We start from the raw sequence: 27,775 nt of genomic DNA, 5'->3' as shown, positions 1-27,775 counted from the left end.
AAGAGCTCTTTCTTTATGTCACCTTCATTTTGAAAGACATTTTTGATAGGTATAGAATTCTAGATTAACACTTTTTCAATACATGAACACTTTTCTGATTTGCATAGTTGCTGTCATTCTTTTGTTCCTTTGCATGTAATGGTTCTAGTTTTCCTGATGCTTTTGAGATTTTTCTCGTTGCTTTTCAGCAATTACGTGTTTTGGAGAGGTTTTCTTTATGTTCTGTTTGAGCTTATTGAATTTGTGGGTTTTTAGTTTTTATTACATTTGGAAAAGTTTCAGCTGTTTCTTTATGTTTTCTGTGTGCCCTTCCTTCACTTTTTTTTTTTTTAATGTTTATTTATTTTGAGAGAGAGAGTGAGAGAGACAGAATCTCAAGCAGGTTTCCCACTGTCACTGTGGAGGAGCCCCATGTAGGGCTCGAACCCACAAACTGAGATCATGACCCCAGCTGAAATAAGAGACGCTCAACCAACTGAGCCACCCAGGTGCCCCTCTCCTTTTTTGAGACTACAGTTAAACATATATTGGGTAGCTTTGCCCATTATACAGTTTTGGTTCCTTGAATTTGTGTGTGTGTGTGTGTGTGTGTGTGTGTGTGTGTGTGTGTGTGTGTGTGTATCCATCTTTCTTTTTTTTAAATGTTCATTTATTTTTTTTTTTAATTTTTTTTTTTTTAACGTTTATTTATTTTTGAGACAGAGAGAGACAGACCATGAACAGGGGATGAGCAGACAGAGAGGGAGACACAGAATCTGAAACAGGCTCCAGGCTCTGAGCTGTCAGCACAGAGCCCGACGCGGGGCTCGAACTCACGGACCGTGAGATCATGACCTGAGCCGAAGTCGGACGCTTAACCGACCAAGCCACCCAGACGCCCCTAAATGTTCATTTATTTTGAGAGAGAGAGAGGGTGCATGTGTATGAGGGAGGGCAGAGAGGGAGAGAGAAGATCCCAGGCAGGTTCCACACTCAGCACAGAGCCTAATGCGGGGCTCTATCTCAGGAACTGTGAGATCATGACTTGAGCTGAAACCAAGAGTTGGACCCCTAAGCGACACAGCCACCCAGGTGCCCTGTATCTTTTCCTCTCTTGATGGATATTTGTGTTTATACTTTTTGACTGTCATGAACAAAACTGCAGTGAACCTTCATTTTCCTTGAGTAAATACCTACGAGTGATGCATATTTTCATTTTCCTTGAGTAAATACCTAAGAGTGAAATTGCTGGATCATGTGGTTAAGCTATATATTTAACTTTGTAAGAAACTGCCAAATACTTTCCATAGTGGTGGTTGTACCATCGTACATTCCTGTGAACAATGTATGATGGATCCAGTTGTTCTGCATCATCACAGCATTTGATTGTTGTCAGTCATTTTTCTTTTCACCTTTGTGGTGGGTGTATAGTGATGCTTTCTTGTGGTTTTAGTTTACATTTATGTGATGACTAATGATATTGAACAGATTTCATGAGCTTATGGGCAACTTGTTTATCTTCTGTTTGTGAAACATATGTTCAAATCTTGACCTATTTTTAATTGGATTATTTTCTTAATTGCATTTTGTATATTCTTTAAAAAAATTTTTTTAATGTTTATTCATTTTTGAGAGACAGTGACAGAGCTTGAGTGGGTGAGCTGCAGAGAGAGAGGGAGACACAGAATCTGAAGCAGGCTTCAGGCTCTGAGCTGTCAGCACAGAGCCTGATGGGAGGCTTGAACTCATGATGTGGGATCATGACCTGAGCCAAAGTCAGACGTCCAACTGACTGAGCCACTCAGGCGCCGCCCCCCCCCCCTTTTTTAAATCTCTTTGCATTTTGTATATTCTTGATGTATATTGGAATCAAGTCTTTTGTGAGATACATGTGCTGTGATATTTTCTCCTAGTTTGTGTTTTTTAGTCTTTTATCTTAATGTGTTTTGTTCAGTAGTTTTAAATTTTGTTGAAGTATAATTTATCAGTTTCTTTTATGGTTTTGACTATTCGTGTCCCATCTAAGAAGTCTTTGCATGTGTCAAGGTCACAAGAGACTTCTGTTTTCTAAAACTTTTACAAGTTTTAGCTTTTATATTTAGGTATATCGTCTGTTTTGAGCAGACTCTTGTGTTTGTTGTTAACTAATGGTTGGCAGTTTATTTTTTTTTCCCATATGAGTGTTCACTGGTGAGAGCACATGTGAGTCTGTTTCTGGATTCTATTCTGTTGGTGTGTGTATATGTACCTTTATACCAATATTCACTTCCCACAGTCTTGATTATTCAAGACATGATATCCAGTAATATTGTTCTTCTTTTTCGAAACTATTGGCTATTCTAAGATCTTTGCATGTCCTTTGCACTTTTTAGATTCAGCTTATTTTCTAAGAGTCTGCTGGGAGTTTGGAATTACATTGATGCTATATATCAAATTGGGACTTTTTTTTTTTAAGCTTATTATTTTGAGAGAGAGAGTGGGGAGGGGTGAGAGAGAGGGTGAGAGAGAATTCCCATTAACCGTGGGACCATGACCTGAGCCAAAATCAAGAGTCAGATGCTTCACTGACTGAGCTACCCAGGCACCCCTCAAATTGGGACATCTTAATATCGAGTCTTCTAGTTTACAAGCAAGGTATATACCTCTCCATTATTTAGATCTTAAAGTTTCTCAAAACAGTATTTTATATTTTCAATATAGGGTCTTATACATGTTTTGTTAAATGTCAGTAAGTATTTCATGGTTTGATGGTATCATAAAGGTGTTTTTCAAATCTCATCTTTCGGCTTATTGCTAATATATAGAGGTAGAATTAATTATTGTATATGGATCTTGTGTCCTGTGATTTTGCTGATTTTTACATATTGGGGTTTAGGATAATGTAGGTTGGTATACAGTCATGTTGCAAATAAGAATGGTTTTATTTTTTCCTTTTCAATTCCCCCTTTTATTTCTCTTTTTTTCTTTGCTTTATTTCACTGGTTAGGATTTTCAGCAGTGTTGAGTAGAAGTGGTTGATAGTAGACATCATTGCTTTTTCCCTGAATCTTAGGAGAAAAATCTCCAGTCTTGGCTGGAGTTGTTTTACAGATGTTCACCATTAGTTTGAAGAAGTTCTTTTCTGAAAGATTTTTTACACATGTTTCATAGAATTCTCCAGTGAAGCTTGGAGCTTTCTTTGTGGGAAGACTTTTAGTTAAGATTTAGTGTATTTAATAAATATGGGACTATTCACATGTTAAATTTTCTTTTACATGAGTTTTGGCAATTAGTATCTTTTAAGGAATTGGTCCATTTAATTTACAGTTTAAATTGTTGACTTGATTGGCATAATATACTCTTAATATCCTTTAATTCTAGGGTTTGTAGTGCTATTTTCTCTCTCTCTCTCTCTCTTTTTTTTCTCTTGTATTGGCAAATTGTGGTTTCTCTCACTTTTTTCATTATCTACCCAGAGGTTTGTGTCAATTTCATTGATACCCCTGCCCCCACAGAAGAATCAACTTTGCTTGTTCACTTATTTTAATGTTTTCACTTATTTGCTTCATTTCCTTCTTTTACTTTTTTAAAAATTTATTTCTTTTGAGAAAGAGACAGCATGCGCAGGGGAGGGATAGAGGGAGGGAAGGAAAGAGAGAGAGAGAGAAAGAGAGAGAGAGAGAAAACCCCAAGTTGACTCCGCGCTGTCAGCACAGAGCCCAAAGTAGGGCTCCGTCTCACAAACTGTGAGATCATGATCTGAGACAAAATCAAGAGTTAGACGCTTAACTGACTGAACCACCCAGGGGCCCCTACTTTGGTTTTAATGTATGCTTTTTCTAGCTTAATTTATTATTAATTTATTTTAACCCTTTTGCTTAACATTTATCTCTTTTGCCCAATTTTTTATTGTGTGTTTGCCTTACTGATTTTTTTTCTTTAGGTGCTTTTATATAGTGTAATTTTTTTTTTCTAGTTCTTCCTTTTAAATTTTGACTGGTAATTTAAACTTGGAAGTTTTCAAGATTTTTGCAGTCAGTGACATTAGTTCTTTCATCTTTTATGTCAATTTTAGAAAATCTTCCAGGAAAGCAAGATATATTTTGGATTCACTTACATGTTTGCGTAATTATTTCAATTTTTACATCTTTAATTTGTAATTCATTTCCGGTATGGCATACCATGAGGTGAGAACTGATTATTTTTTTTCTAAATTATTGTTTAGTTTTCCTCAACCTTCTTCATTGCATAATCTATTTTCTTTAGTCTTTATTCTTTAGAAATTTCTTAGCTATTATTATGTGTATAAACTTGCTACATGAATGCTTTTGTAAAGTTTCAGAAAGAAATAATTTGGAATCACATCTTTACAGTAATGTTTCCAGTTTAGAAATTGGATACTGCTGTGAAAATGTTGGGGTTCAGGAGTGATAGGTCATGAATGAATTCTTTACATGTCTTTGATACAGAAGGGGTGGTTTTATTAAAGCCACAGGGCAGGATCTGTGGGCAGAGAGAGCTGCACTGAGATGGTGAGGAGTGACAGATATATACTTTCAAGTTGCGAGGGGTTTAGGGATAGTATAAGTCTCTAAGGAATTTGGAAGCAAGGTTTCTAGGACCTTAAGGGGCTGTTAGGATAAGGTTTTTCACTACTGTCTAGTAAAACTTGGTCATGAGACTCTTTAGATGTATATCAGTGGGCTACACGCTTGGAAGATGATTGCTAACATATAGCTTGGGAGGGGGGTAGAGAGAAAGGAAGACTCCAAAGGAATTTTTTTATAGGATCCTGGAGGTCAGGCTAATGTCAAGCTAAGGTTGCCTTTTGCCTATAGCAATGTATAAACACTGAGGCAGCTAATAAGCTCCTTGAGGAAGGTTCCTCTGACTGTCTCGGGTACTTGTCAGTGGGCTATAAATTGTAAGGAATTTTCATTTTTTTCTAGATTTCTTTTTAACTTTGTTCTCTACATCAATCATTACCTTCAGTTTATTATTTAGGTATTGTTTTTGTTTTTGTTTTTTTTGTATCTCTAAAGCTTTATAGGTTTTTTTTTTAAATTAAAGTAGTACATATATCTTATTAGGTTTACTTTTTTAAATATTTTTTTCTTTTCTATTATATTTCTAAAATTATTGCAAGTATATTCTTTAAGTATTTGGTTTTCTTAGGATAGTTGTCTTTGGAAAAAAGATTCTTTAGTGATGGTTTAGTATTGCTTTGCCATTATCTTACAGAAAGCTTAAGTTAAAAATAACAGGTGATGGAGTGAAGGTTATTGGAGTTCAACATAGGTACTATGAAGACTGAGTTTGTTAACTTTATTAATTTTCTTTCTTTGTATTTATTTAAGTTTATTTTTTATTTTTTTAAATTTACATCCAAATTAGTTAGCATATAGTGCAACAATGATTTCAGGAGTAGATTCCTTAGTGCCCCTTCCCCATTTAGCCCATCCCCCCTCCCAAAATCCCTCCAGTAACCCTCAGTTTGTTCTACATATTTATGAGTCTCTTAGGTTTTGTCCCCCTCCCTGTTTTTATATTATTTTTGTTTCCCTTCTCTTATGTTCACCTGTTTTGTCTCTTAAAGTCCTCGTCTGAGTGAAGTCATATGATTTTTGTCTTTCTCTGACTAATTGCACTTAGCATAATACCCTCTAGTTCCATCCACGTAGTTGCAAATGGCAAGATTTCATTCTTTCTGATTGCTGAGTAATACTCCATTTTGTGTGTGTGTGTGTGTGTGTGTGTGTGTATACACACACACACACACACACACACACACACACACACACATATATATACACCACATCTTCTTTATCCATTCATCCATTGATGGACATTTGGGTTTTTTCCATACTTTGGCTATTGTTGATAGTGCTGCTATAAACATGGGGGTGCATGTGTCCCTTTGAAACAGCACACCTGTATCCCTTGGATAAATGCCTAGTAATGCAATTGCTGGGTCGTAGGGTAGTTCTATTTTCAGTTTTTTGAGGAACCTCCATACTGTTTTCCAGAGTGGCTGCACAAGCTTGCATTCCCAGCTTTATTAATTTTCTTAAAGCCTTTATTTTTAACTTATACACCCAACATGGGGCTCAAACTCACAGTCCTGAGATCAAGAGTTGCATGCTCCACTGACTGAGCCAGCTAGGTTCCCCAGCCTTATTAATTTTCTAATTTTAATCCTCATGTAGAAATATTCATCTTCTTTTTTTTTTTCTAACTTCTACTTCTGGCTTTTTAATTTTTTTAATTTTTTTTACATTTATTTATTTTTTGAGAGACCTAGAGAGACAGAGCACAAGTTGGGGAGGGGCAGAGAGAGAAGGAGACACAGAATCTGAAGGAGGCTCCAGACTCTGAGCTGTCAGCACAGAGCCCAACGCGGGGCTTGAACTCACAAACCGTGAGATCATGACCTGAGCTGAAGTCGGATGCCCAACCGACTGAGCCACTCAGGTGCCTTCCTTTTTTTTTTTTTTTTTTTTTTTTCCTTAAAATCTCCCTACTCTTCTTATGCACTCATGTCTTCTGTAGTAAGACATTGTTCACATTTCAGGATTACGAGATTTGAGGGGATATTGTTCTTCTATTGTATGGAATGTTACATATTATTGAATATAAATGTTCCCTTAGGCTGACAGTGTAGAATTATAAAATTGGATATTTTGAACTAACTTATGTGTTTGATGATTTTTAATAATGGAGGGTTTGATGCTCTCAAAATAATTCTATTCAAATGTAAATAATTGTTACAGTTAGAAATCGACATTTACAGAAAGAATCTTACCTGTGCTTAGTTTGTTATGGGGAGAAATGATTCCACTAAATGAGCGTTTCAAGAATTCCCTCCACTCCAGTATTGTAAACATTCTCACCTGTCTTAATGTTTATTTTTGAGAGAGAGAGAGAGAGAGACAGACAGAGTGTGAGCGGGGGAGGGCCAGAGAGAGAGGGAGACACAGACTCTGAAAGAGGCTCCAGGCTCTGAGCTTTCAGCACAGAGCTGAATGCAGGGTTTGAACTTAAGGACAGTGAGATCATGACCTGAGCCGAAGTTGGGTGTTTAACCAACTGAGCCACCCAGGTGCCCCCATTCTCACCTGTCTTTATGACAGTGTTTATTTTTCCCCTAGCTTCATTGAGGCATAATTGATATGGATTAAAATTCACCTGGGGGCGCCTGGGTGGCTCAGTCGGTTAAGCGGCCGACTTCGGCTCAGGTCATGATCTCACGGTCCGTGAGTTCCAGCCCCGAGTCGGGCTCTGTGCTGACAGCTCAGAGCCTGGAGCCTGTTTCAGATTCTGTGTCTCCCTCTCTCTGACCCTCCCCCGTTCATGCTTTGTCTCTCTCTGTCTCAAAAATAAATAAACGTTAAAAAAAAAAATTAAAAAAAAAATTCACCTGTAAAATTTTAGTGTACAGTTTGAATTTGGTTAATTTTATAGAGCCCTGTAACCACCACCACAATTAAGATACAGATGTTCCACCATTCTGGTTTCTTCACTCCCCTTTGCAGATAAGCAGGTGACCTCTGGTCTGAAGCAGCCAGCTCAGAATTTTTTTTTTTTTTTAATAACTCAGTAATTTTTGGTATATTGATGAGAGTTGTATAACTTTCACTACAGTCTAATTTTAGAACATTCCATCACCCTTGGAAAAAATGGGTGTGTGTTAAAAGTCACTCCCTCTTTCTACCTTTTAGCCCTAGCAACCAGTAGTCTACTTGGTGTCTCTGTAGATGTACCTTTTCTGGCAAATACAAGCATGCAGTATGTGTTGTTTTTTTTTTTTTTTTTGTACCTGGTTTCTTTTATTGGATATACACATCATTTGAGCATCTTTATGAAATTAAATTTTTTTGTTTTAAAAATAGGGAATGACTCTACTAATGATGGGGTCAGCAGATGCTCTTCCTGAGGAGCCCTCAGCTAAGACTGTCTTTGTAGAAGACATGACCGAAGAACAGTTAGCATCTGCGGTAAGACATACCACGTTTTATATATTTGATTGCTATAGTTACTAGGATGCCTTTCAGAAAGTAGCATCTAAATGTTTTAAAGATTTAATTGTTAATATTAAGATGTATGTTTTTAGTAGTAAAAGGTTTTATTTTTGAAACTGGCTTGAGGAGTCCTTGTATAATTGGATAATTCAATGCAAAGTCAATTAGTATCTTTAATAAGTGTTATGCTAACTGCTATTATTTTATGGGAAAACAGGCTTAAAGACGATAAGTAGTTTAAATGCTGGATTGTTTAAATTCTTAAAATTTTCCTTGTTGAAAATACATACAATGTATCCTAAATTGCAATATTGTTTTAAAAAAACTGGTTAACACAAACTTGTCAAATGTTATTTTTTTATCATTGAGCATTTTTATAGTGTTATTTTTTTCTTTTTTTGAAGTGTTTCTATGTATACTTTGTTACCCCATTCTAATGATAAGCCTGCAAAGGTGGGCAAGACTGATAGGATTGTTCTCTTATTATTTTCAAGAAGGGAATTAAAAACACAATATTAGCATGTTGCAAGTACACATTTCTATTGTGGGATATAAGACATTGTTACTTCTGGGTGAAGGTGGAATATAAATTGGTATGAGTTGGTAAATTGTACTTCAAAGTGTAAATTTTAGGGATTTTATACATGCTATGTCATTTTATAAAAATGAGTTAATCCTTTTCTTTATCAGATGGAATTACCATGTGGATTGACAAACCTTGGTAACACTTGTTACATGAATGCCACAGTTCAGTGTATTCGTTCCGTGCCTGAACTCAAAGATGCCCTTAAAAGGTAAGACAGAAGAGAAATGCTGTAATCCTGTTGGTAGGTAAGGGAGGTTCACATTTGGGTGAGTAGTGTTTAGTGTATCATTGTGTGTATAGTTTTTTTAGCAGCTTTATTTGAGATGCTCATTTATTGTACAGTTCATCTGTTTAAAGTATTTGATTAAATGGTCTTTATTATATTCACAAGATTGTACAGCCATTATCACAGTCTAATTTTAGATTATTTTCTTCCTTCCTGAAAGAAACCTATTCCTGAGCAGTCACTCCTTTTACCTTTCCCACCTCCAGCTCTAGGCAACCATTTATCTACTTCTGTATTATCCATTTGCCTATTCTGGACATTTGATATAAATGGAATCATACAGTAAGTAATTTTTTGTGACTGGTTTCTTTTACTTAGCATAATATATTTTCTGGGTTTATTCATATTGTAGTATATGTCAGTACTTCATTCCTTTTTATGGCTGAATATTCAGCTCTATGGACATACCATATTATGTTAATCTGTTCATCTGTTGATAAACATTTGATTAGTTTCCATTTTGAGGCTGTTATAATAATGTTACCTACCATGAACATTCAGGGAGAAGTTGTTGTGCAGACCAGTTTTCATTTCTTTTGATTATGAGTGGATTACTTGGTCATGTAGTAACTCTTCATTAAACAGCATTTTGAGGAACTGCCAAACTGCTTGGCACCATTTTCTCTTCTGACCAGCAATGTAAGAGAGTTCCAATTGCTCCACCTCCATGCCAGTCTTTTTATTCAAATGTCTTTGATTATAGTCATCCTAAATGTGAAATGGTATCTCATTGTAGTTGTTGTTTGTAATTACCTAATGACTAGTGATGATCATCTTTTCTTGTATTTATTGGCTTGTATATCTTCTTTGGAGAAACGTCTGTTCAAATTCTTTGCCTGTGTTTTATTTTTTTTAACTCTAATCTTTTTTTTAAATGTTTATTTTTGAGAGAGAGCGAGAGTGCGTGTGTGCGTGCATACATGGGAAGGGGAGGGGCAGAGAGAGAGGGAGACAGAAGATCTGAAGCTGGCTCTGTGCTGACAGCAGTGAGCCCCACATGAGGCTCACAAATAGCGAGATCATGACCTGAGCTGAGTTGGACGCTCAACCCAGGTGCCCCCTTTGCCTGTGTTTTAAATGGTTTGTCTTTTGATTGTTCAGTTACAAGTGTGTAAGTTATATGTTCTGGATGTAAGTCCTTTTTCAGATAATTTGCAGATATTTTCTTTCATTTTGTGAGTTGTCTTCACTTTCTTGATGTTACTGTTTTGTAACACAAGAGGTTTTAATTTTGATGTAGTTTAATTTTGTGTGTGTGTGTGTGTGTGTGTGTTTGTGTGTATCTTACATATGAAACAGTTGCCTAATCCTAGGTCACAAATATTTAATCCTATATTTTAAGAGCTTCATAATTTTAACTCTTAAATTTAGGTCTCTAATCTATTTTTAGTTAATTTTTATGTATGGTGGGAAGTTGGTATCTCATTCTTGTGCAAATGGATATCCTGTTTTTTGAGTTCCATTTGCTGAAGACTCTTTCCTTGATGAATTGCCCTAGCACCTTTATTGAAAATCAGTTGACCATGATGTATGCAATAAGATTTATTTCAGAACTCTCAGTTCTAGTCTAGAAATAAATACCTTTATTTGTATTGATTTGTCCTTATGCTGGTAAATAATTTTTATACCACTATAGAAAAGAAAAAAGAGTAAACAGTTACCTGTGTTTTGACAGCCTGTGAAATAGTCTGTAAATGAAGATCCTTTCTCCTCACTGAATATAAATGTATAACTTAAAAAATATGTCACTTAATTCTCACTAAATTTATTACAACTGTCTTGGTATATACATTGCTGCTTGTTAATGTAGGATAGAATTCTAAATTGTAATTTGAATTCTTAGCCAGCTTTATGAATGTTGATTTTTTTTTTTCTTCTTCTTCTTTTTTCCTTAGTGGCTTGTGAAATGCTTTGATAGAACTGGGCAATAGAGAGGAGAGAGGATTATACAGAAACCTGAGAGTAACAGAAGGTTTTCTAAATTTCTCTGAAGTGAATTCTTGTCAGGTATTTTTGAAGTTGTCTAGCTTATATAAGCTGGTGTAGTTATTAGCGAACAAGACATAGTACCTATCTTCCAGGCACTTAGAGTCTTGATTGAGAAAGTCTGCCATGTTTGGTACTGTTTCAGAACTGCTTTGATGGGAAATGTTAAAGTCAGAGTGCTTTTTCCCCAGAGGTTTGTAGTTACTTTTCCACTATTTTTGTGTGCCCACAGATATGAGAGATCTAATATCAGTTTCATTTCTTATTCTTTTCTGTTAATAATTTTTAAGGTTTTCTTTTTCTTTTTGTTTTTCAGAGTTTTCTAATAGGGTAGGTGTGGGGTTTTATTTACCTTATTTAGTGCTGAGTGAGCACTTTTAGTGTAAGGACTCTTGTCCTAAACTTTGGACATTCTTGGCTGTTATTTCTTCAGATAGTTTCTCCTTTGTTTTATCTGGCTTCCCTTATATTCAGAATAATAGTTTCTGGATCTGTTTTTCATGTCTCTTTTTTTTTCTGCACTTCTGATTTTTTATTTTATGTGCTGTCTTCTGGGAGAGTGCCTCAGTTCTATTTTACATTTCACTGATTTATGCATTAGCTTTGTTTCACAGTTGCTTATCACAGCTTTCTTTTCTTTAATCTCATGTTCTTAATTTTGGATATGAATTCTGCTTTTCTTTCTTCGAGGCTCTGAAGTATTCTTATTTCAAGGTCTTTTTCCCCCCCTTGTTTGGACCTTTTTAATTTAAACTCTGTTCTCCTTAGATGTAAGGATTGATCTCTCGTTTGTGTCGAGATTGTGTAGTTATCTTATGCACCCATGTTCTCTTGCTTATGTTTCATTTGCAAATGAGCTGAATGAGCAGCTTATTGGGTAGCTCTCTGCCCTAAAAACTGGCTACTGGGAGCAGACTTGCCTTACTTCCAAGACTTCTTTGTATTTTGTTCATCTCGGATATCTTCCAGGCTCTATTCCAAGGAGAAGTGCTTCATGTTTTGGGGTTATTTCTCTGAGTTTTATATAAGCAGGGGAGATTTCATTCTGTTGATTTCAGTTTTCTTGACCAGATGAAGTACTTTTTGAATGCTAAGTTTTTACAGGAGGTCAGAAGCCTTTGTACTTAACTAACTTACTACAAGAGGACATGGATGGGGTTGTATGTCTTTGGAAAAATGGCACTCACTGATAAAATAGGAATGAAAGAAGAGAGAGAAACTTCCATGGGAGGTGTTTTAAAACTGGCAGTCTGAAGCTCATCCTTAAATACTTAAGAATTTTTATTTGGCAGGTTCTGGGGAGTGAGAAGTATATATTGCTAAAGGGTAGAAGGGAAATAGACTGGGTTAGTTGAAGAGGCAATGAGGGCCAAGAACCAGAGCTACAGGTAGAACCTAGTTTGCTTGATGCTCCTCATTAGTGGAACCTCGTGATAAGTAGGAATTCTAAATTTAGAACTTGAAGTGAAAAGTATAATATAAAAAATCACCCTTAAATTCTATGAGCTACTTACAAAAGACTGTATCACATGGCCATATTTTTATCTTACTGGAGATTGGCAAGACATGTCTTGGTAAGTACCACATAGTTTTTTTTCATTAGCAGTTACTAGGTTGATATTTTACTTACATTTTACTTATATTTTCAAAGTTGTATAGGAATGATTTATTCTTTTTTTTAAATTTTTTAAATCTTTATTTTTGAGAAAGAGACAGAGTGTGAGCAGGGGAGGAGCAGAGAGAGAGGGAGACAGAGAATCTGAAGCAGGCTCCAGGTCCCGAGCCGTCAGCACAGAGCCCAACGTGGGGCTCGAACTTGTCAATCATGAGATCATGACCTGAGCCGAAGTCGGATGCTCAACCGACTGAGCCACCCAGGGGCCCCAGAATGATCTATTCTTAATAGAACTTAACTATAAAATTGGCTGGACCAAACCTTTTTTTTTTTTGGGGGGGGGCATTTTAAATGTACATTTTCTGTGTCTTTTGGGTAAGTTTTAGTAATATATGTTTTCCTATGAATTTGTCCTTATGTCTTTAAGATATTTTAGTGTAAGAATTATCTATTTTTGGACCTGTATTTCCCCTCATTTTCATTTTTATTTGTTATGTATTTTTTCCCTTGATTATCTTGCCAGAGGTTTGTATATTTTATTTTTCGAAGAATCAGCTGTTAGATTTATTCAGTCACTTTTTTTGATTGTCTGATTCATCCTACTTTTCTTTGTATTAACTTATTTCTATTTTCCTTTGGCTTGTTTTATTTTCTGATTTCTTAAGTTGTACGCTTAGATCATTTATTCTTGTGTAGTAATGAAAGTATGGTATTTAGTTCTGAGTTTCGGTTGCTGTTCTCTATTCATTAGATGAGGCTGTTCACATGTTTTTGAAAAAAAAAAACAACTATAAAATCTTCCTTTTGACTCTGAATTCATTTATAACTATTAAATTTTAACATACAGAAAAGTATATGAATGAATTATCTCCATGAACACATCTGTGTAACCAACACAGACAAACAGAATCTCATCAGCCTCTAAATATTCCCTCGTGACTCTCCCTTCCTGATGGCTGCCTCTACTTTGTGTTCAGAATAGTTAATGATAATGTGACTTCTAACCTCATGGATTAACTTTGCCTATTTGGAACTCTTTATAAGCAGAAACATGGATTGTGTTCATTTGGGTCTGGCTTATTAGTTTTGGCTTAACCTCGTGTGTGTGGTTGTAGTTTATGATGTTCATGCTGTGTACTATGCCACTGTATGGATCTACTACACAATATCTATTTTTCTGTTGATGCATGTTTGGGGTTAGCTGATGTATGATTGATTCTTGTATTTCACAGATGATAGAAAAGTCAAAACGTCCTTTTTTTTTTTTTTTGTAGGTGATAAAGTATAAAGTATAATAGACTGAAGCTTATTAATTACATTTGGATTTTCTATATCATGTAGTGTTTTTTTTTTAAATTTTTTTAACATTTATTATTGAAAGACAGAGAGAGACAGAGCGTGAGCAGGGGAGGGGCAGAGAGAGAGGGAGACACAGACTCTGAAGCAGGCTTCAGGCTCTAAACTCAGCACAGAGCCTGAGGCAGGGCTGGAACCCACAAACCGCGAGATCATGACCTGAGCCGAGGTCGGACACTTAACCGGCTGAGCCACCCAGGCACCCCTCATTTGTTGTTTTTTTTTTAATTTATTGACTTGGTAAAGACTTTCTTAGAAAAGGTACTCTTATTGTTTATCTTCTGTAAATCCTCTTAGTGTTTCTGTTACATCTCTCTGTACTCTTGGCAGTTTTTCCTTTTATTTTCTAACAGTTTTTCTTTGTAAAGTTCAACTGTTAATGTTATTTGGCTTATTGGATGGTTTTACCTTAATTAGGAATTAAACGTTTTCTTGGTAGGGGCCCTGGGTGGCTCAGTCCATTAAGTGTCTGACTTCAGCTTAGGTCATGATCTCATGGTTCATGAGTTCTAGCCCCACATCGGGCTCTGTGCTTACAGCTCAGAGGCTGCAGCCTGCCTCAGGTTTTGTGTCTCCCTCTCTCTGTCCCTCCTCTGCTCATGCTCATGCTTTGTCTCTCTCTCAAAAATAAATAAACATCAAAAAAATTTTTTTTAATTATTTATTTATTTATTTATTTATTTATTTATTTATTTATGGTATAATGAGAGGTTTGTGTGGGGAGATAGTATTAAATTATGCTTTTCCTATTCTTAGTGAGTTAAAAGATAATTCATTAGTATAGCCTTTGCCATAAATGTAGGGATAGTTAGTTAGCAATGTTGTCCTGTAACTAGAAGTAAAATTCACTAACAACATGTTGTTATAAACTTCACTGATGTTTTGGGATACACTTGCTTTATTAGTACATTATTTTAACTTCAGAAGTGCCTTTTAAGAAGTTACAAACTAAGAGGGAAGCTATTATGATTTTCACTTTTTAAAATGAATATATATAATTCAGACATTGTTATGAATTGTGTACTGAAAAACTTAAAAACTTGAGTCATAGCAATTTCCAAAATATCTAAATTAACAACTTTTCAGTTGGGTATGATTTGACATTTTCTGTGACCTCTTTGATTGTTTACATAAGCACAGACATTTTTTTACTTTATTTTTTTATTTTAGAGAAAGTACGCACACGAGCATGGGAGGGGGCAGAGGGGGTGGAGATAGAGAGAGAAAGAAAGAAAAAGAAAGAAAGGGAAAATCTTAATCAGTCTCCATGTTCAGCATGGAGCCTGACATAGGACTCGATCCCATAACCCTGGGATCAGCCAAAATCAAGTCAGATGGGTCAACCAAATGAGAGACCCAGGCTCCCCAAAGTTTTTTTTATTTTTAAATAGAAATGTAATTTACATGGAGTAAATATCTTGTGTTTGGTGTGATCAGTTTTGATAAATGCAAATATCTGTAACCCATTTTACAAATTACAGAACATTTCCCTCATCCCAGGAAGTTTTTATATTTCTACCTTTTCCTAGTCCTCATTCCCACCCACTACCCAACTCTGCAAGCAGCTACTGATCTCATATTAGTTTTGTGCATTCAGGAACTTAAATGTACAGAATGTATTTTTGGTTTGGCTTAGTTTAGTTAGCATAGTTTTTGAAATTCATCCATGTTACTGATGGTATTGATAGTTCTTATGGCTCTACATTCTTGCCAATCTTGGTTGATATCATTCTTTTTCATTTTAGTCCCTTCAGTGGGTGTGTGGTACATGAACATAGTTTTTTAATCATAGTGAATAGGCAGTCATTCTCTTGCCTCTCGGTGTTTGATATATGAATGATCATTTCTGATTCTGTGTCATAAGATGTATGAATAAATACTAGTTTATTTCCTTTGAATGGCCAGTCCTTTGTGCTGTTATAAATTAACTGAGAATTATAAATTGAAAGTGAATTTAGAAATTATTTAATAGAAACACCTCATTTTATAGGTAAGCAGACAGACTTGAAAATTAAAGGGACTTATTTATTGTTACATAGAAAGTTAATGCTGAATGTAGGTATATTGACTTTGATTTAATGTTTTTGATGTAATGCTTTTTTTTGTTATTTCTGAAGTTGTGTTTTATTTTCTTTGTAATAATGGATATTATACTTGTACTTTTTTGTTTTGCAGTGTTTTCAGGAAATGTTTTTTTTTTTAATTTTTTAAGTTTATTTATTTTGAGATAGAGGAGAGAATTCCAAGCAGGCTATGCACTGTCAACGCTGAGCTCAACATGGGGCTCAAAACTCATAAAATGTGAGATCATGAGCTGAGCCAAAACTAAAAGTTGGTCGCTTAACGGACTGAGCCACTAGGTGCCCCGGGAAATGTTTTTTTTAAAAGTAATTGTTGGCAGGGAGGGGCGCCTGGGTGGCTCCGTTGGTTAAGCATTGGACTTCTGCTCAGTTCATGATCTCACGGTTTGTGAGTTCAAACCCCGCATTGGGCTCTGTGCTGGCAGCTGAGAACCTGGAGCCTGCTTTGGATTCTGGGGCTCCCTCTCTGTCTGCCCCTCCCCTGCTCATGCTTTGTCTCTCTCTCTCTGTCTCAGAAATAAACATTAAAATAAATAAATAAATAAATAAATAAATAAATAAATAAATAAATAATAAAATAAATAAAGTGTTAAGAGAAAGAATTTAAAAGTAGTCTTCATTCATCTAATTCTTTTTTTCTTTAAAACAAACATTAAAAAAAGTTTTTTTTTTTTTTTTTTTTATTTTTGAGATAGAGATAAGAGCATGAGCTGAGGGGAGGGGCAGAGAGAGGAGACACAGAATCTGAAGCAGGCTCCAGGCTCTGAGAGGTCAGCACAGAGCCTGACGTGGGTCTTGAACCCACAAACTATGAGAGCATGACTGGAGCTGAAGTCAGATGCTTAACTCAATGAGCCACCCAGGCACCCCTTTTTTTCCCTTTTTGAAATGTTTATTTTGGGAGCAGTGCATAGGGGAGGGGCAGGGAGAGGGGGGGAGAGAGAATCCCAAGCAGGCTCTATGCTGTCAGCACAGAGCCTGGTGGAGGGCTTGATATCATGAACTGTGAGATCATGACCTGAGCCAAAACCAAGAGTCAGAGGCTCAACTGACTGAGCCACCCAGGCACCCCCCTAAATTCCCTTTTTTCTTAGTGTTCCTTTTTGTACATATAATTGTTAATGTAACAAGACCAAAAGAGGAGGAAATATAAAGGTGGGAACAACTCTGATAAACTTGCAGTTGAAGGTGTCATAAGCTCTTGTAACTAGTTTCTTCTCATTTGAGTTTCAGAATGAATCGAATCCTATTTAATTCTGCCTAATGTTCCTAGGTATGCAGGTGCCTTGAGAGCTTCAGGGGAAATGGCTTCAGCACAGTACATTACTGCAGGTCAGTATCTTAAAACTCCTTTTTTGAGAGGGCAGTGTAGTATTCAATAAGTTATTTTTCACTCAGTTTGTTTAGTAGCTTTCAATTTAAAAAAATTGTTTTGTAAAACCTTGTCTCATTAAAATCGGAGTACTTATACTTGAATTTTATTTTATTATCCAAATTATAAACCTTTGATGTCTGTCTTTTCTCACTAAGAGTCTTTCGGTTTTTTGGATTAAATTTAATTTTGGCTTTAGGTTCTATTAGTAAGATCTATCTCTGAGGATAGCAAGAGGTAGGTTTTATTATAGTTGATGCAGTCATTACAGGAGAGTCTAGTGTTAGTGTAAGGAAGTGGTATATGAAATATGAGGAGAAACAAATTCTTAAAGCATGGGAATAACATTTCTTCATTACATGAGACCATGTATTCTGTCCCCATTCATTTTGGGACAGTTTTACAAGTGAATACTTTCTTAAGTCATTGGGTTAGATTGATAAGGTATTCTTATGGCTGTGCCTTTTTGTTTGTAACAGCTTTAACTAGATACAATTCCCATACCATACAATTTATGCACTTAAAGTGCACAATTCGTTGTCTTTTAGTATACTCAGGGTTGTGCAGCCATCACCACAGGTCCATTTTAGAACATTTCATCGCTTTGAAAAAGAAGCTCTGTAACCTTTCACAGTCACCCTGTTTTCTGCTCTCCACCCCCAGCCCTGTACAGCCACTCACCTACTGTCAGTCTCCATAAATTTGCCTATTCTGGACTTTTGACAAAAATGGAATTTACAATATGTGGTCTTTTTAGAGAGGCTTCTTTCACTATTTTCAAGGTTCATCCAGATTGTAGTATGTATGAGTGCTTGATTCCTTATTGCTGAAAAAGATTCTGTTGTAGGCATATATTGTATTTCCTTTGTCCTTTTATCAATGATAGACATTTGGGTGGTTTCCGCTTTTGACTATTGTAGTATTGCTATTGTAAGTATTGCTAAAAACTTGTTCAAGGATTTCTGTGGACATGTTTTTATTTCTCTTGGGTATATATCTGTGAGTGGAATTGCTGGGTCGTATGGTAACTATACTTTAACCTTTTGAGGAATGCCAGACTGTTTTCCAAAGCAGCTGCATCATTTTATATTTCTCCCAGCATGAATAAGGGTTCCCATTTCTCTGTATTGTTGATAATACTTGGTATTGTCTGTTTTTGATCATAGCTAGCCTAGGGGTGTGAAGTGGTATCTCATTGTGGTCAGCTGTTAATTTGTAATACTATAAAAACAGTATGTTTCTTTGTGTCATTTGTAGTTAGACGTTTTTCCTTCGACCATTTTTTTTCCTGAAAGATTTATTGGAAGTTTTTAATGAGAAAAATATGATCATTTATATCTAGTTTACTTGTTTGCTTTTGTATCTAAGAGTAGCTTGGAATTTCAGCAACTTCTCCAGTATCCTCTAAGAGGCTTGTAGTATTGAGGAGATGAAAGATACTGTTTTTCATTTTTAAATTTTATTTTGTGCTAATTTTTTTAAATGTTTATTTTTAAAAGAGACCGAGTGTGTGCAGGGGAGGGGCAGAGAGAGAGGGAGACAAAGATTCTGAAGCAGGCTCCAGGCTATAACATGTTAGCGCAGAGCCTGACACAGGGCTCAGACTCAGAGCCACGAGATTATGACCTGAGCCAATATCAGGCGCTTAACCACCTGAGCCACCAGGTGCCCCTGTGCTAATTTTTTAAAATGTTTATTTATTTATTTTGAGAAAGAGAGTGTGTGAGCAGGGGAGGGCCAGAGAGAGAGGAGGGAGTGAGAAGCCCAAGCAGGCTCCTCACTGTCAGCACAGAGCCCGATATGGGGCTCGAACCCATGAAATGTGAGATCATGACCTGAGCTGAAACCAAGAGTCAGATGCTTAACTGACTGAGCCACCCAGGCACCCCTGTTTTGTGCTAAATTTAAATTTACAGAACAGTTACAAGAATTCACCAGTTACTAACTTTTTGTCCTACCTAGATACCTGGCTCATCATTCTCTGTAACCATGTTCTTTTTTTTTTTTTTTTTTGAACCTTCAAGAGTAAGGTATAGACGTTACAGTTTATTCCTGAATACTTCAGTATGTATTTCCCAAGAATAAGGACATTCATAATCACAAGACAATTACCATTTTTCAAAATCTAGGGGTTTAACATGGATGAAGTACTCTAAAATACAGATTACTTAAATTTCGGCAGTTGATCCAGTATTGCCATTATAAAGTTCTTTGCTTTGGGAGCCAGTTTGGGATCATACATTGTATTCAATTTTCATGTTTTACTAGTCTCTTTTAATGTATAGTGCATTTTTGATCTTTTTCTTTCAAACTAATGAAATACTTTGAGATGCTCTGTTTATGGTATATATTAAATCTTAAACCATTGTTTATTTTGAGTAATGTGTACTTTAAAGTGTGCTGTAATTTAGATTTTTTCTTTTAAAAATCATTAGCTTGGTAGTGATGCTTAATTTTTGCTGTCTCTTGGAAAAACATTTTTAAACTCCACGTTGTTTTATTCGGGAACATTTTATTGCACACTGGCTTTGTGCTTAGTATTTTCTGGGCTTCGGTTTGTATATACTAATGGTAGATAACATTTCACATGTTAGTTAACAAAACGAGTCAAGATAGGCTAGACTAGCATTTTGCTGTACATGAAGTAAGAAGGGCAAGGTATGATAGCCAGGGAGTCAGCAGAGCAGGAGTATTCTGAACTCCCAGAGCAGGGCTCAGTCTGCCATGACCATGAGATTTTATGAAAGTGAAAGACGATAGCAGAGGAAAGATTTTGAAGAAGGCAAATTAGTTTTGGTTCTTAGTAGAGTTAGGATGTATGTTAAACATATTTTATTTAATGTTTAGGAGTTAAGTAGTTGGGAACTAAGTACGGGCTTAAGGGGAGGTCGGTTGGGAGTGGTGGCCTGACAGTGGCATAGTACCAAAACAGTAACATCAGCCTGTTTGATCCCTAGACAAAGGTTATGTGTTCTCTGTGTTGAATGAATATACCGTGCTTTGTTTTGGAAGACAAAGGCTGGCAAGGAGAGAGAGACAGAGGGGCAGGGCTCAGAAGTTGTTTATAGTTAGTGCATTATAAAGTCTTCGGGTCAATTCTTTAAGATTTAAAAACAAATCTTTTTCTTATTGGGAATCTGAAAACTACAAAAAGAGTAGATATACTTAAAAGTACTCAGCAGTTTTGTGTTTTTATTAATCTAGAATTAATTTATAGTAACATGTATTAAATGTGTCACTGTTTTACTAAAGCAGTGTTTGCTTTGCTTTTTAAGCCCTTAGAGATTTGTTTGATTCCATGGATAAAACGTCTTCTAGTATTCCACCTATTATCCTACTGCAGTTTTTACACATGGCTTTCCCACAGTTTGCGGAGAAGGGTGAACAAGGACAGTATCTTCAACAGGTAAACAGGGCAAGGTTCTGGGGTTTTCATTGTGTAAATGTAAAACTTAGGTGTTATACACTTACCATATTTATTTGCATTTCCAAATACACTCCAGTTATCAGTCCTCTCTGGTTCATACTATCATCTTTTGCCTGGAGTGGTCTGGTAATTGATCATCTCACTTCTGCTTTTGTCTGTCTTTTTGCGGGTTTCTCCACACAACCTTTTAGAGTCCTTAAACTGTTACTAAGGAATAATCCTTGGTCCCTTGTTGATTGCCTCTTAGTGATTTTCTATCCCAGTCCTGAATAATCTTATTCCTGGCTACCTCCCTGAGCTCATCATGTACCACTCTCACCCTTGCTTACTTTGGCTCTCCTGTACACTCACTGGCTTCCTTGCTATTTTTTAAACCCTCCACATACCCTCTTTCTGCAGGGTCTTTGCTCTTCTTTCTTTAGTTTACAGATAAGTGCATGGCTTGCTTCCTCATATTGTTTGGCTCAAATGTCAAGGCATCAGAGAAGCTTTCTTGACTATCCTATTGAAATAGCACACTTCCTTTCACCTCATCACTTTCTGCTCCCGTATTTTTTTTTTTTTTTCTTCATAACTTCTCTTTAGGTGAATTTATGTTATATGTTATTTATATCCCCCTTGAGAACTTCCTTCTGTTTTGGTCACGGCTGTGTTTATTCTTAGTGTCTAAAACAGTGTTTAGCATAAGGAAGAGATCAGTGAACCTCTCTTGAATGAATGAATGTTCTGGAATTCTTTGCTTTGAAGATCATATAATATCTCATTTGACTTAATATTTTTAAATAAAATAGCTTTATTTCCCTTCCCTAAGGAAACAGTACTTCTTTTGGAAGACTCTTATGGGTAAAACACTGTCACAGCCAGGATTATTTACTGTGTCATTTTTAAATTACAGGATGCTAATGAATGTTGGATACAAATGATGCGAGTATTGCAACAGAAATTGGAAGCTATAGAAGATGATTCTGTTAAAGAGGTGATTGAAATCTATTTGTGCTTATAGACTTCCATTATACCTTGATTTCCCCCTACTCACCAATCCCAAAGGCTTGAAATAAATTCATCTTAATAGATACACATGTACTTGAATACTTTAACATGCTCAGTCTGTAGTTGGAATTTGAAAGCTTGCATTTGACACTTGAATTCAGTGTATTATTTATTAAACATAGAAGATATTATTGAGCATCTGTAGTCTTTTGGTGATGTTTTTTGAATAGAAGGATTTTACAGAAGGGGCTTACATTTTAAAAAGCTTAAATATGTATTTACTAAATTGGATTATGAGGGAAGAAATACACATTAGTATCTATATAAAGTAAATTTGGAATTTTTGTTTTAATTTTTGCAGACAGATTCTTCATCTGCATCAGCAGTGACACCTTCTAAAAAGAAAAGCTTAATTGATCAGTTCTTCGGAGTTGAGTTTGAAACTACGTATCCTTATGAGCCAAGATTTGTAGAGGCTGTACTCATAACTTACTAGAAGTAGATGGGTATCAGTAGCATTGTTGACTGATTGGAGTGGTGGGTGGGGTATGAAAAATTCTTCAGAGGCTTTATGCCTGAAAAATATGGTGAAACTTAGGAATTTGGAAAAATATACCCATTAGAGTAATCCTAATGTTTAGGTAAGTATATACTTTAATAAGGATATTCATTATTTTTTCCTAAGAATATCTTTAGCGGAGTCAACCTCATTATTAATTCACTTCATAGGGAATTTTTTTTTTTTTTTTTTTACTTCATAGGGAATTAATTTTTTAAATGTATGAAACAATGTATCAGCCAAATTGTATACATGAGATTGAGCCAATAAAACATGAATTCATGAATTTAGGGAAGGCCTATTTTCTAGGTCATGGGTAGAAGCTTAAAGATTTCTGTTTATGTACCTTAGTGTTAAAACCATTCAGTACTATGAGTACCAATGTATATTTGTTGAGAGTTTATCCTTTTATACACTCATTACTCATATTGTTGGTAAGTGAATGGAGCACTTTTAAGTATGTTGAAATGAATCTACTTGGAAACCAAAATGTTTTAAATACCAGTGTATGATGCTATTTTTTTTAAATTCCAGTATAGTTATAACATACAATGTTATATTAGTTTCAAGCGTATAATATAGTGATTCAGCAGTTCTACACATTACTCAGTGCTCATTTTCCTATTTCACCCACCTCCCCTCTAGTAACCATCAGTTTGTTCTCTATAGCTAAGAAGAGTCTGTTTCTTGGTTTGTCTCTTTGTTCATTTGATTTTGTTTCTTAAATTCCACGAGTGAAATCAAACAGTATGTGTCTTTTTCAGATTAACTTATTTCACTTAACGTAATACCCTCTAGCTCCATTCAGTTGTTGCAGATTGCAAGATATCAGTCTTTTTTTTTTTTTTTTTTGTGGCTGAATAATATTCCATTGTGTATATATAACACATCTTTATCCATTCATCCATCAACGGACACTTGGGCTGTTTCCATAACTTGGCTATTGTAAATAATGCAATAAACATGGGGGTGCCTATATGTCTTTTCAAATTAGCGTTTCCATATTCTGTGGATAAATACCTAGTAGTGGAATTCCTGGATCATATGATTGTTCTGTACTGTGTTCCACAGTGGCTGCACCTGTTTGCATTTCCACCAGCAGTTCATGAGAGTTCCTTTTTCTCCACATTCTTGCCAGCACTTGTCATTTTAGCCATTCTGACAGATGTGAGGTGATATTGTGGGTTTGATTTGCATTCTCCTGATGATTAGTGATGCTGAACATCTTTTTTTGTGTTGGCTGTCTGTATATCTGCTTTGGAGAAATGTCTATGTCTTCTGCCCATTTTTAATTGAATTATTATTATTTTTTGGTGTTGTATAAGTTCTTTATATGTTTTGGATACTAACCCTTTATCGGATATGTCATTTGCAAATAGTGATGCTATTAATTTTAATAGCATTAGGATAATTTATTATATTCAGGATTATGTAACAAAGTGAATGCCTGTTGGTATATTCCTTATCTTATTTCTCAAGCATGAAATGTACAGAATCTGAAGAAGAAGAAGTCACTAAAGGGAAGGAAAATCAGCTTCAGCTTAGCTGTTTTATCAATCAAGAAGTCAAGTATCTTTTTACAGGACTTAAATTGGTAAGTTCAGTTACAGTTGATCTTAATTGTAAATGGATTCTCTATTTTCAGATACACCTACTTAACTAAAATTTATTTATACCTCTAATATCAATACTTGTGGTGCTTTCATAGTCATTTGTAGACATGTTCCATAGTGGCAAAAATTTTGAGTTAATGGACACAGTCTCACCTGAGGTCCAAAAAGGTGATGCTCTGTCTTCTAGTTTCAACTCATGAAATAAGCAAGTGTCCTTTTGCAGTAATTTTAGTACCACAAATTTTTTTTTTTTTTTTGCATTTTGTGCTTTTTGTTGGTGATTTGCTGTTTAGAGTGGCCTTGAGCCAAAGTGCTGAAGTGCTGTCTAGTGTTCTGAGGCCAAGAAGACTGTGTGTGAATGTTTGTTAGATAAGCCTTAAGGAGAAAATAATGTTTGTTAGATAAGCTTTGTTCAGGGATGAATTAGAGTGTAGTTGGCTGTGAAGACGATAATGTGTCAACATATCATTTAATGGAAACACACATAACCACAAGGTTGTGTATTATGTGCATGATAGGTTGACAAAAATGTTGTGACCAGAGGCTTGTAGGAGGCCTCTGAGGGTATTATGATGAGGGTGTATTAGTAATGATGAGTATAAACTGGGATTTTACTGTTCAAATCAGGCCATGTGGGTCCTCTGCCACTGCACCAGTATTACAGTTGAGGCCCCAGAATGTAAGTGACTTAATTGGTTTGTGGCAGAGCCGGGTCTAGAACTTGATACTGTCATTATCCAGTTAGTACTCTTTCACCGTTTCCATATTATAGAATGTATTCTTTAATGAGAAGATTGATAAAATTTAACCGTTTTGCTTGCTAATTTAGTACTTTGGTTTGGTTTGGGAAATACGTACATGTCTTGAAGATAGGCAGTGAATTGAGGCAGGGATTGCATTGATAAACAAGATCATTTGTCATCAGGGAGTTCCCATCTATAGTTTGGGATAAGATTGGCTAGGGAAGGGGTTGGTAAATGTGGACATAAGAGGCAAATAGTAATATTCTCTGCTCTGTGATACTGAAGGGGAGTTGTAATGAGGCCTAATGGCTTTTAAGAGAAGTTTATTTTAAAAGCTTACAAATAATAGCTAACTCCTAAGAGTCCTATAATAAATCATGATGTGCAAGTTTCAAGGCATCAAATGAAGTATAAATGTAATTGGAGAGTGTAGAAGGGAATGGAATGTTTTGGCAGGAACTCTCCAGGACAATATTTTCTTCATAATTTTATAAAATTCTGGAAAAGCTAAATGTGCTTGGCTCTTCTAGATGATAGTGGATTGATAATTGATATAGCTTACCTGATGAATAACATCATGCCAGATATGCTTTCTTGAAAAGCATGTATTTTTCAGATACTGTATTGTCTTGCCCGTTTTTATAATAATTTCTAAAAAATGTGTATTTATTTATTGAGAGAGAGAGAGGCAGAGAGAGGGAGACAGAATTCCAAGCAGGCTTCGCACTACCAGCACAGAGCCCGACACAGGGCTCAAACCCACGAACCATGAGATCATGATCTGAGCTGAAATTGAGAGTCAGACGCTTAACCAACTGAGCCACTCAGGCGCCCCATGTTGCCTGTTTTTTAGATGCTTTATTATCATTTGTTCTGATTATTCTAGAGTAATTTGGCTCCATATTTCTTTACCATTTTTGCTGATGAACAAACTTGATTAAGTGTTAAAAAGCTACATGGTGATTCCTTTTGTAATATGATTAGTAATGTTTAAAAATTAAGAAAATATTTTATATAAGTAATTTTATAGTAAACATTAACAGTAAATTGTTTTAACTTAAATGTTTTGGATATTAAATGTTCTTATGAAGCAGAGCACATTAGTGTTTTTTTGATATGAAAAATAATAGTAGCTAATGTTTATTGAACATAGAATATATGCCAAATGGTTGTGCATGTTTTCTACACATTCTGACTCATGTAATTCTAACAGCACTATGATATATATGTGGTTGTTGTTATCATTTCCATATGATGTGCAGAGGGGTAACTGCCTTGCTGAGCATCACATAGGCTGTAAGAAATGGAAAAGCAGACATGATGGTTAAGATATGTAAAGTGGCTTTCCACATATGTTAGATTAACAGGTTTTCTCTGTGATGACTTTTCTCATTTAATAGTAATTGGTTCTGGAAGGTTTTTATACATAAAGCATAAAGAACAAGGATTCTCTACATTTTCTTAATTGTCCTTTAATAGTATTCTGATTGTATGTAGACAGAAGCCATAAAAGGCTTTTTTATATAAAATACAGTGTAAACTCAGAATATGAGCAACATTTGGGTCACAATTTAAAAACTTCAAACGTTATTTACATTCTGAGGAGTTCACACTAGTGTAAATTATTTGATGCCTTTTCAGAACTGAACCAATCTAAAGGCCTTCGTACATTGTCTTCATTTAGATGATTTTTCGGTGGTATAAATCCATGTTCATATGTTGTCTAACAGAATTAAAAGTAGATTCCAGGGATGCCTGGCTGGCATGTGATTCTTTTTTTTTTTTTTTTTTTAGGGGCACCTGGGTGGCTCAGTCGGTTGGGCGTCCGACTTCGGCTCAGGTCATGATCTCCCACTCTGTGAGTTCTAGCCCCGCGTCGGGCTCTGTCCTGACAGCTCAGAGCCTGGAGCCTGCTTCGGATTCTGTGTCTCCTCCTCTCTCTGGCTCTCTCCCGTTCATGCTCTGTCTCTCTCTGTCTCAAAAATAAAAGAAAAATAAATGTTTAAAAAAAAATAAAAAAAAAAAATTTTTTTTTAACATTTGTTTATTATTGAGAGACAGAGTGTGAGCGGAGGGGCAGAGAGGGAGACACAGAATCTGAAGCAGCCTCCAGGCCCTGAGCTATCAGCACAGAGCCCGACGTGGGGCTTGAACTCACAAACTGCGAGATCATGACCTGAGCCGAAGTCGTACGCTTAACCGACTGAACCACCCAGTCACCCCTGGCATGTGATTCTGGATCCCCAAGGTCACGAGTTCAAGCCCCACTTTGGGCATAGAACTTATTTAGAAAAAAAAAAAAAGTGTGATTCTATATTGCAGAAAAAAAATTTTAAAACTAAAAATGTTTGGTCTTCTGTTATATTCCTTTTTTTTTTTTTTTTTTTTTTGTAGCGACTTCAGGAAGAAATCACCAAACAGTCTCCGACATTGCAAAGAAATGCTTTATACATCAAATCTGTAAGTTGTGCATTCCTTTTGAAATTGAATCCATTTTGATGAAAGGTTTCCAGTTAATTAATGTTACCCAGTCTTTGTACCAAACCAAGGAATTAAAAACTTGTGTTATTTGCATGTGATAGGATTTATTTTTTCTCCTCAGTCCAAGATCAGCCGACTACCTGCTTACTTGACTATTCAGATGGTTCGATTTTTTTATAAAGAGAAGGAATCTGTGAATGCTAAAGTTCTTAAGGTTAGTAATGAGCTTCAGTATAATAAAATATTGTAATTCTTTGATAGAAATCCCTAACTTAAAGGTTTCTTTATTCCTTTAGGGATAAACTTCAAAATACTGTAAGGGAAGTTATTAACATTAGATAAGTGGTTCTTAATTAACCAAGACTGTGTATTGGAATTATCTATTGTCCTTTTTCTTAAAAAAAATTTTTTTGTGTGTTTATTTATATTTTTGAGGGAGAGAGAGACAGAGCGTGAGTGTGGGAGGGGCAGAAAGAGAGGGAGACACAGAATTGAAGCAGGCTCCAGGCTCTGAGCTGTCAGCACAGAGCCCGACACGGGGCTTGAACCCGTGAACCTCGAGATCATGACCTGAGCCGAAGTTGGACACTCAACCGCCTGAGCCACCCAAGCGCCCCTATCTTTTTTCTTTTAAATCATTCATACACATGCCTGATTTTTACCACCAGCACCCTCAGCATTTGATTAAGTAGTCCCTGAGGTCT

General features: G+C 35.8%; 1 protein-coding gene across 1 annotated transcript in view; it reads left to right on the top strand.

Annotated features, from left to right (window-relative positions):
* The window catches only part of USP14 (ubiquitin specific peptidase 14), a 49,921-nt gene that overhangs the window by 14,505 nt on the left and 7,641 nt on the right, over window positions 1–27,775 (top strand). Inside the window, exons 4-12 of the mRNA XM_007075943.2 lie at window positions 7,848–7,952; window positions 8,667–8,770; window positions 17,160–17,218; window positions 20,534–20,664; window positions 21,581–21,661; window positions 22,037–22,122; window positions 23,714–23,828; window positions 26,985–27,050; window positions 27,193–27,285. Of these exons, the coding sequence (XP_007076005.2) occupies window positions 7,848–7,952; window positions 8,667–8,770; window positions 17,160–17,218; window positions 20,534–20,664; window positions 21,581–21,661; window positions 22,037–22,122; window positions 23,714–23,828; window positions 26,985–27,050; window positions 27,193–27,285 (840 nt within the window). The remainder of the gene's footprint in view (window positions 1–7,847; window positions 7,953–8,666; window positions 8,771–17,159; window positions 17,219–20,533; window positions 20,665–21,580; window positions 21,662–22,036; window positions 22,123–23,713; window positions 23,829–26,984; window positions 27,051–27,192; window positions 27,286–27,775) is intronic.

The sequence above is a fragment of the Panthera tigris genome, chromosome D3, assembly GCF_018350195.1.
Source record: "Panthera tigris isolate Pti1 chromosome D3, P.tigris_Pti1_mat1.1, whole genome shotgun sequence".
NCBI lineage: Eukaryota > Metazoa > Chordata > Mammalia > Carnivora > Felidae > Panthera > Panthera tigris.
This window is presented reverse-complemented; position numbering and strand designations above follow the sequence as displayed.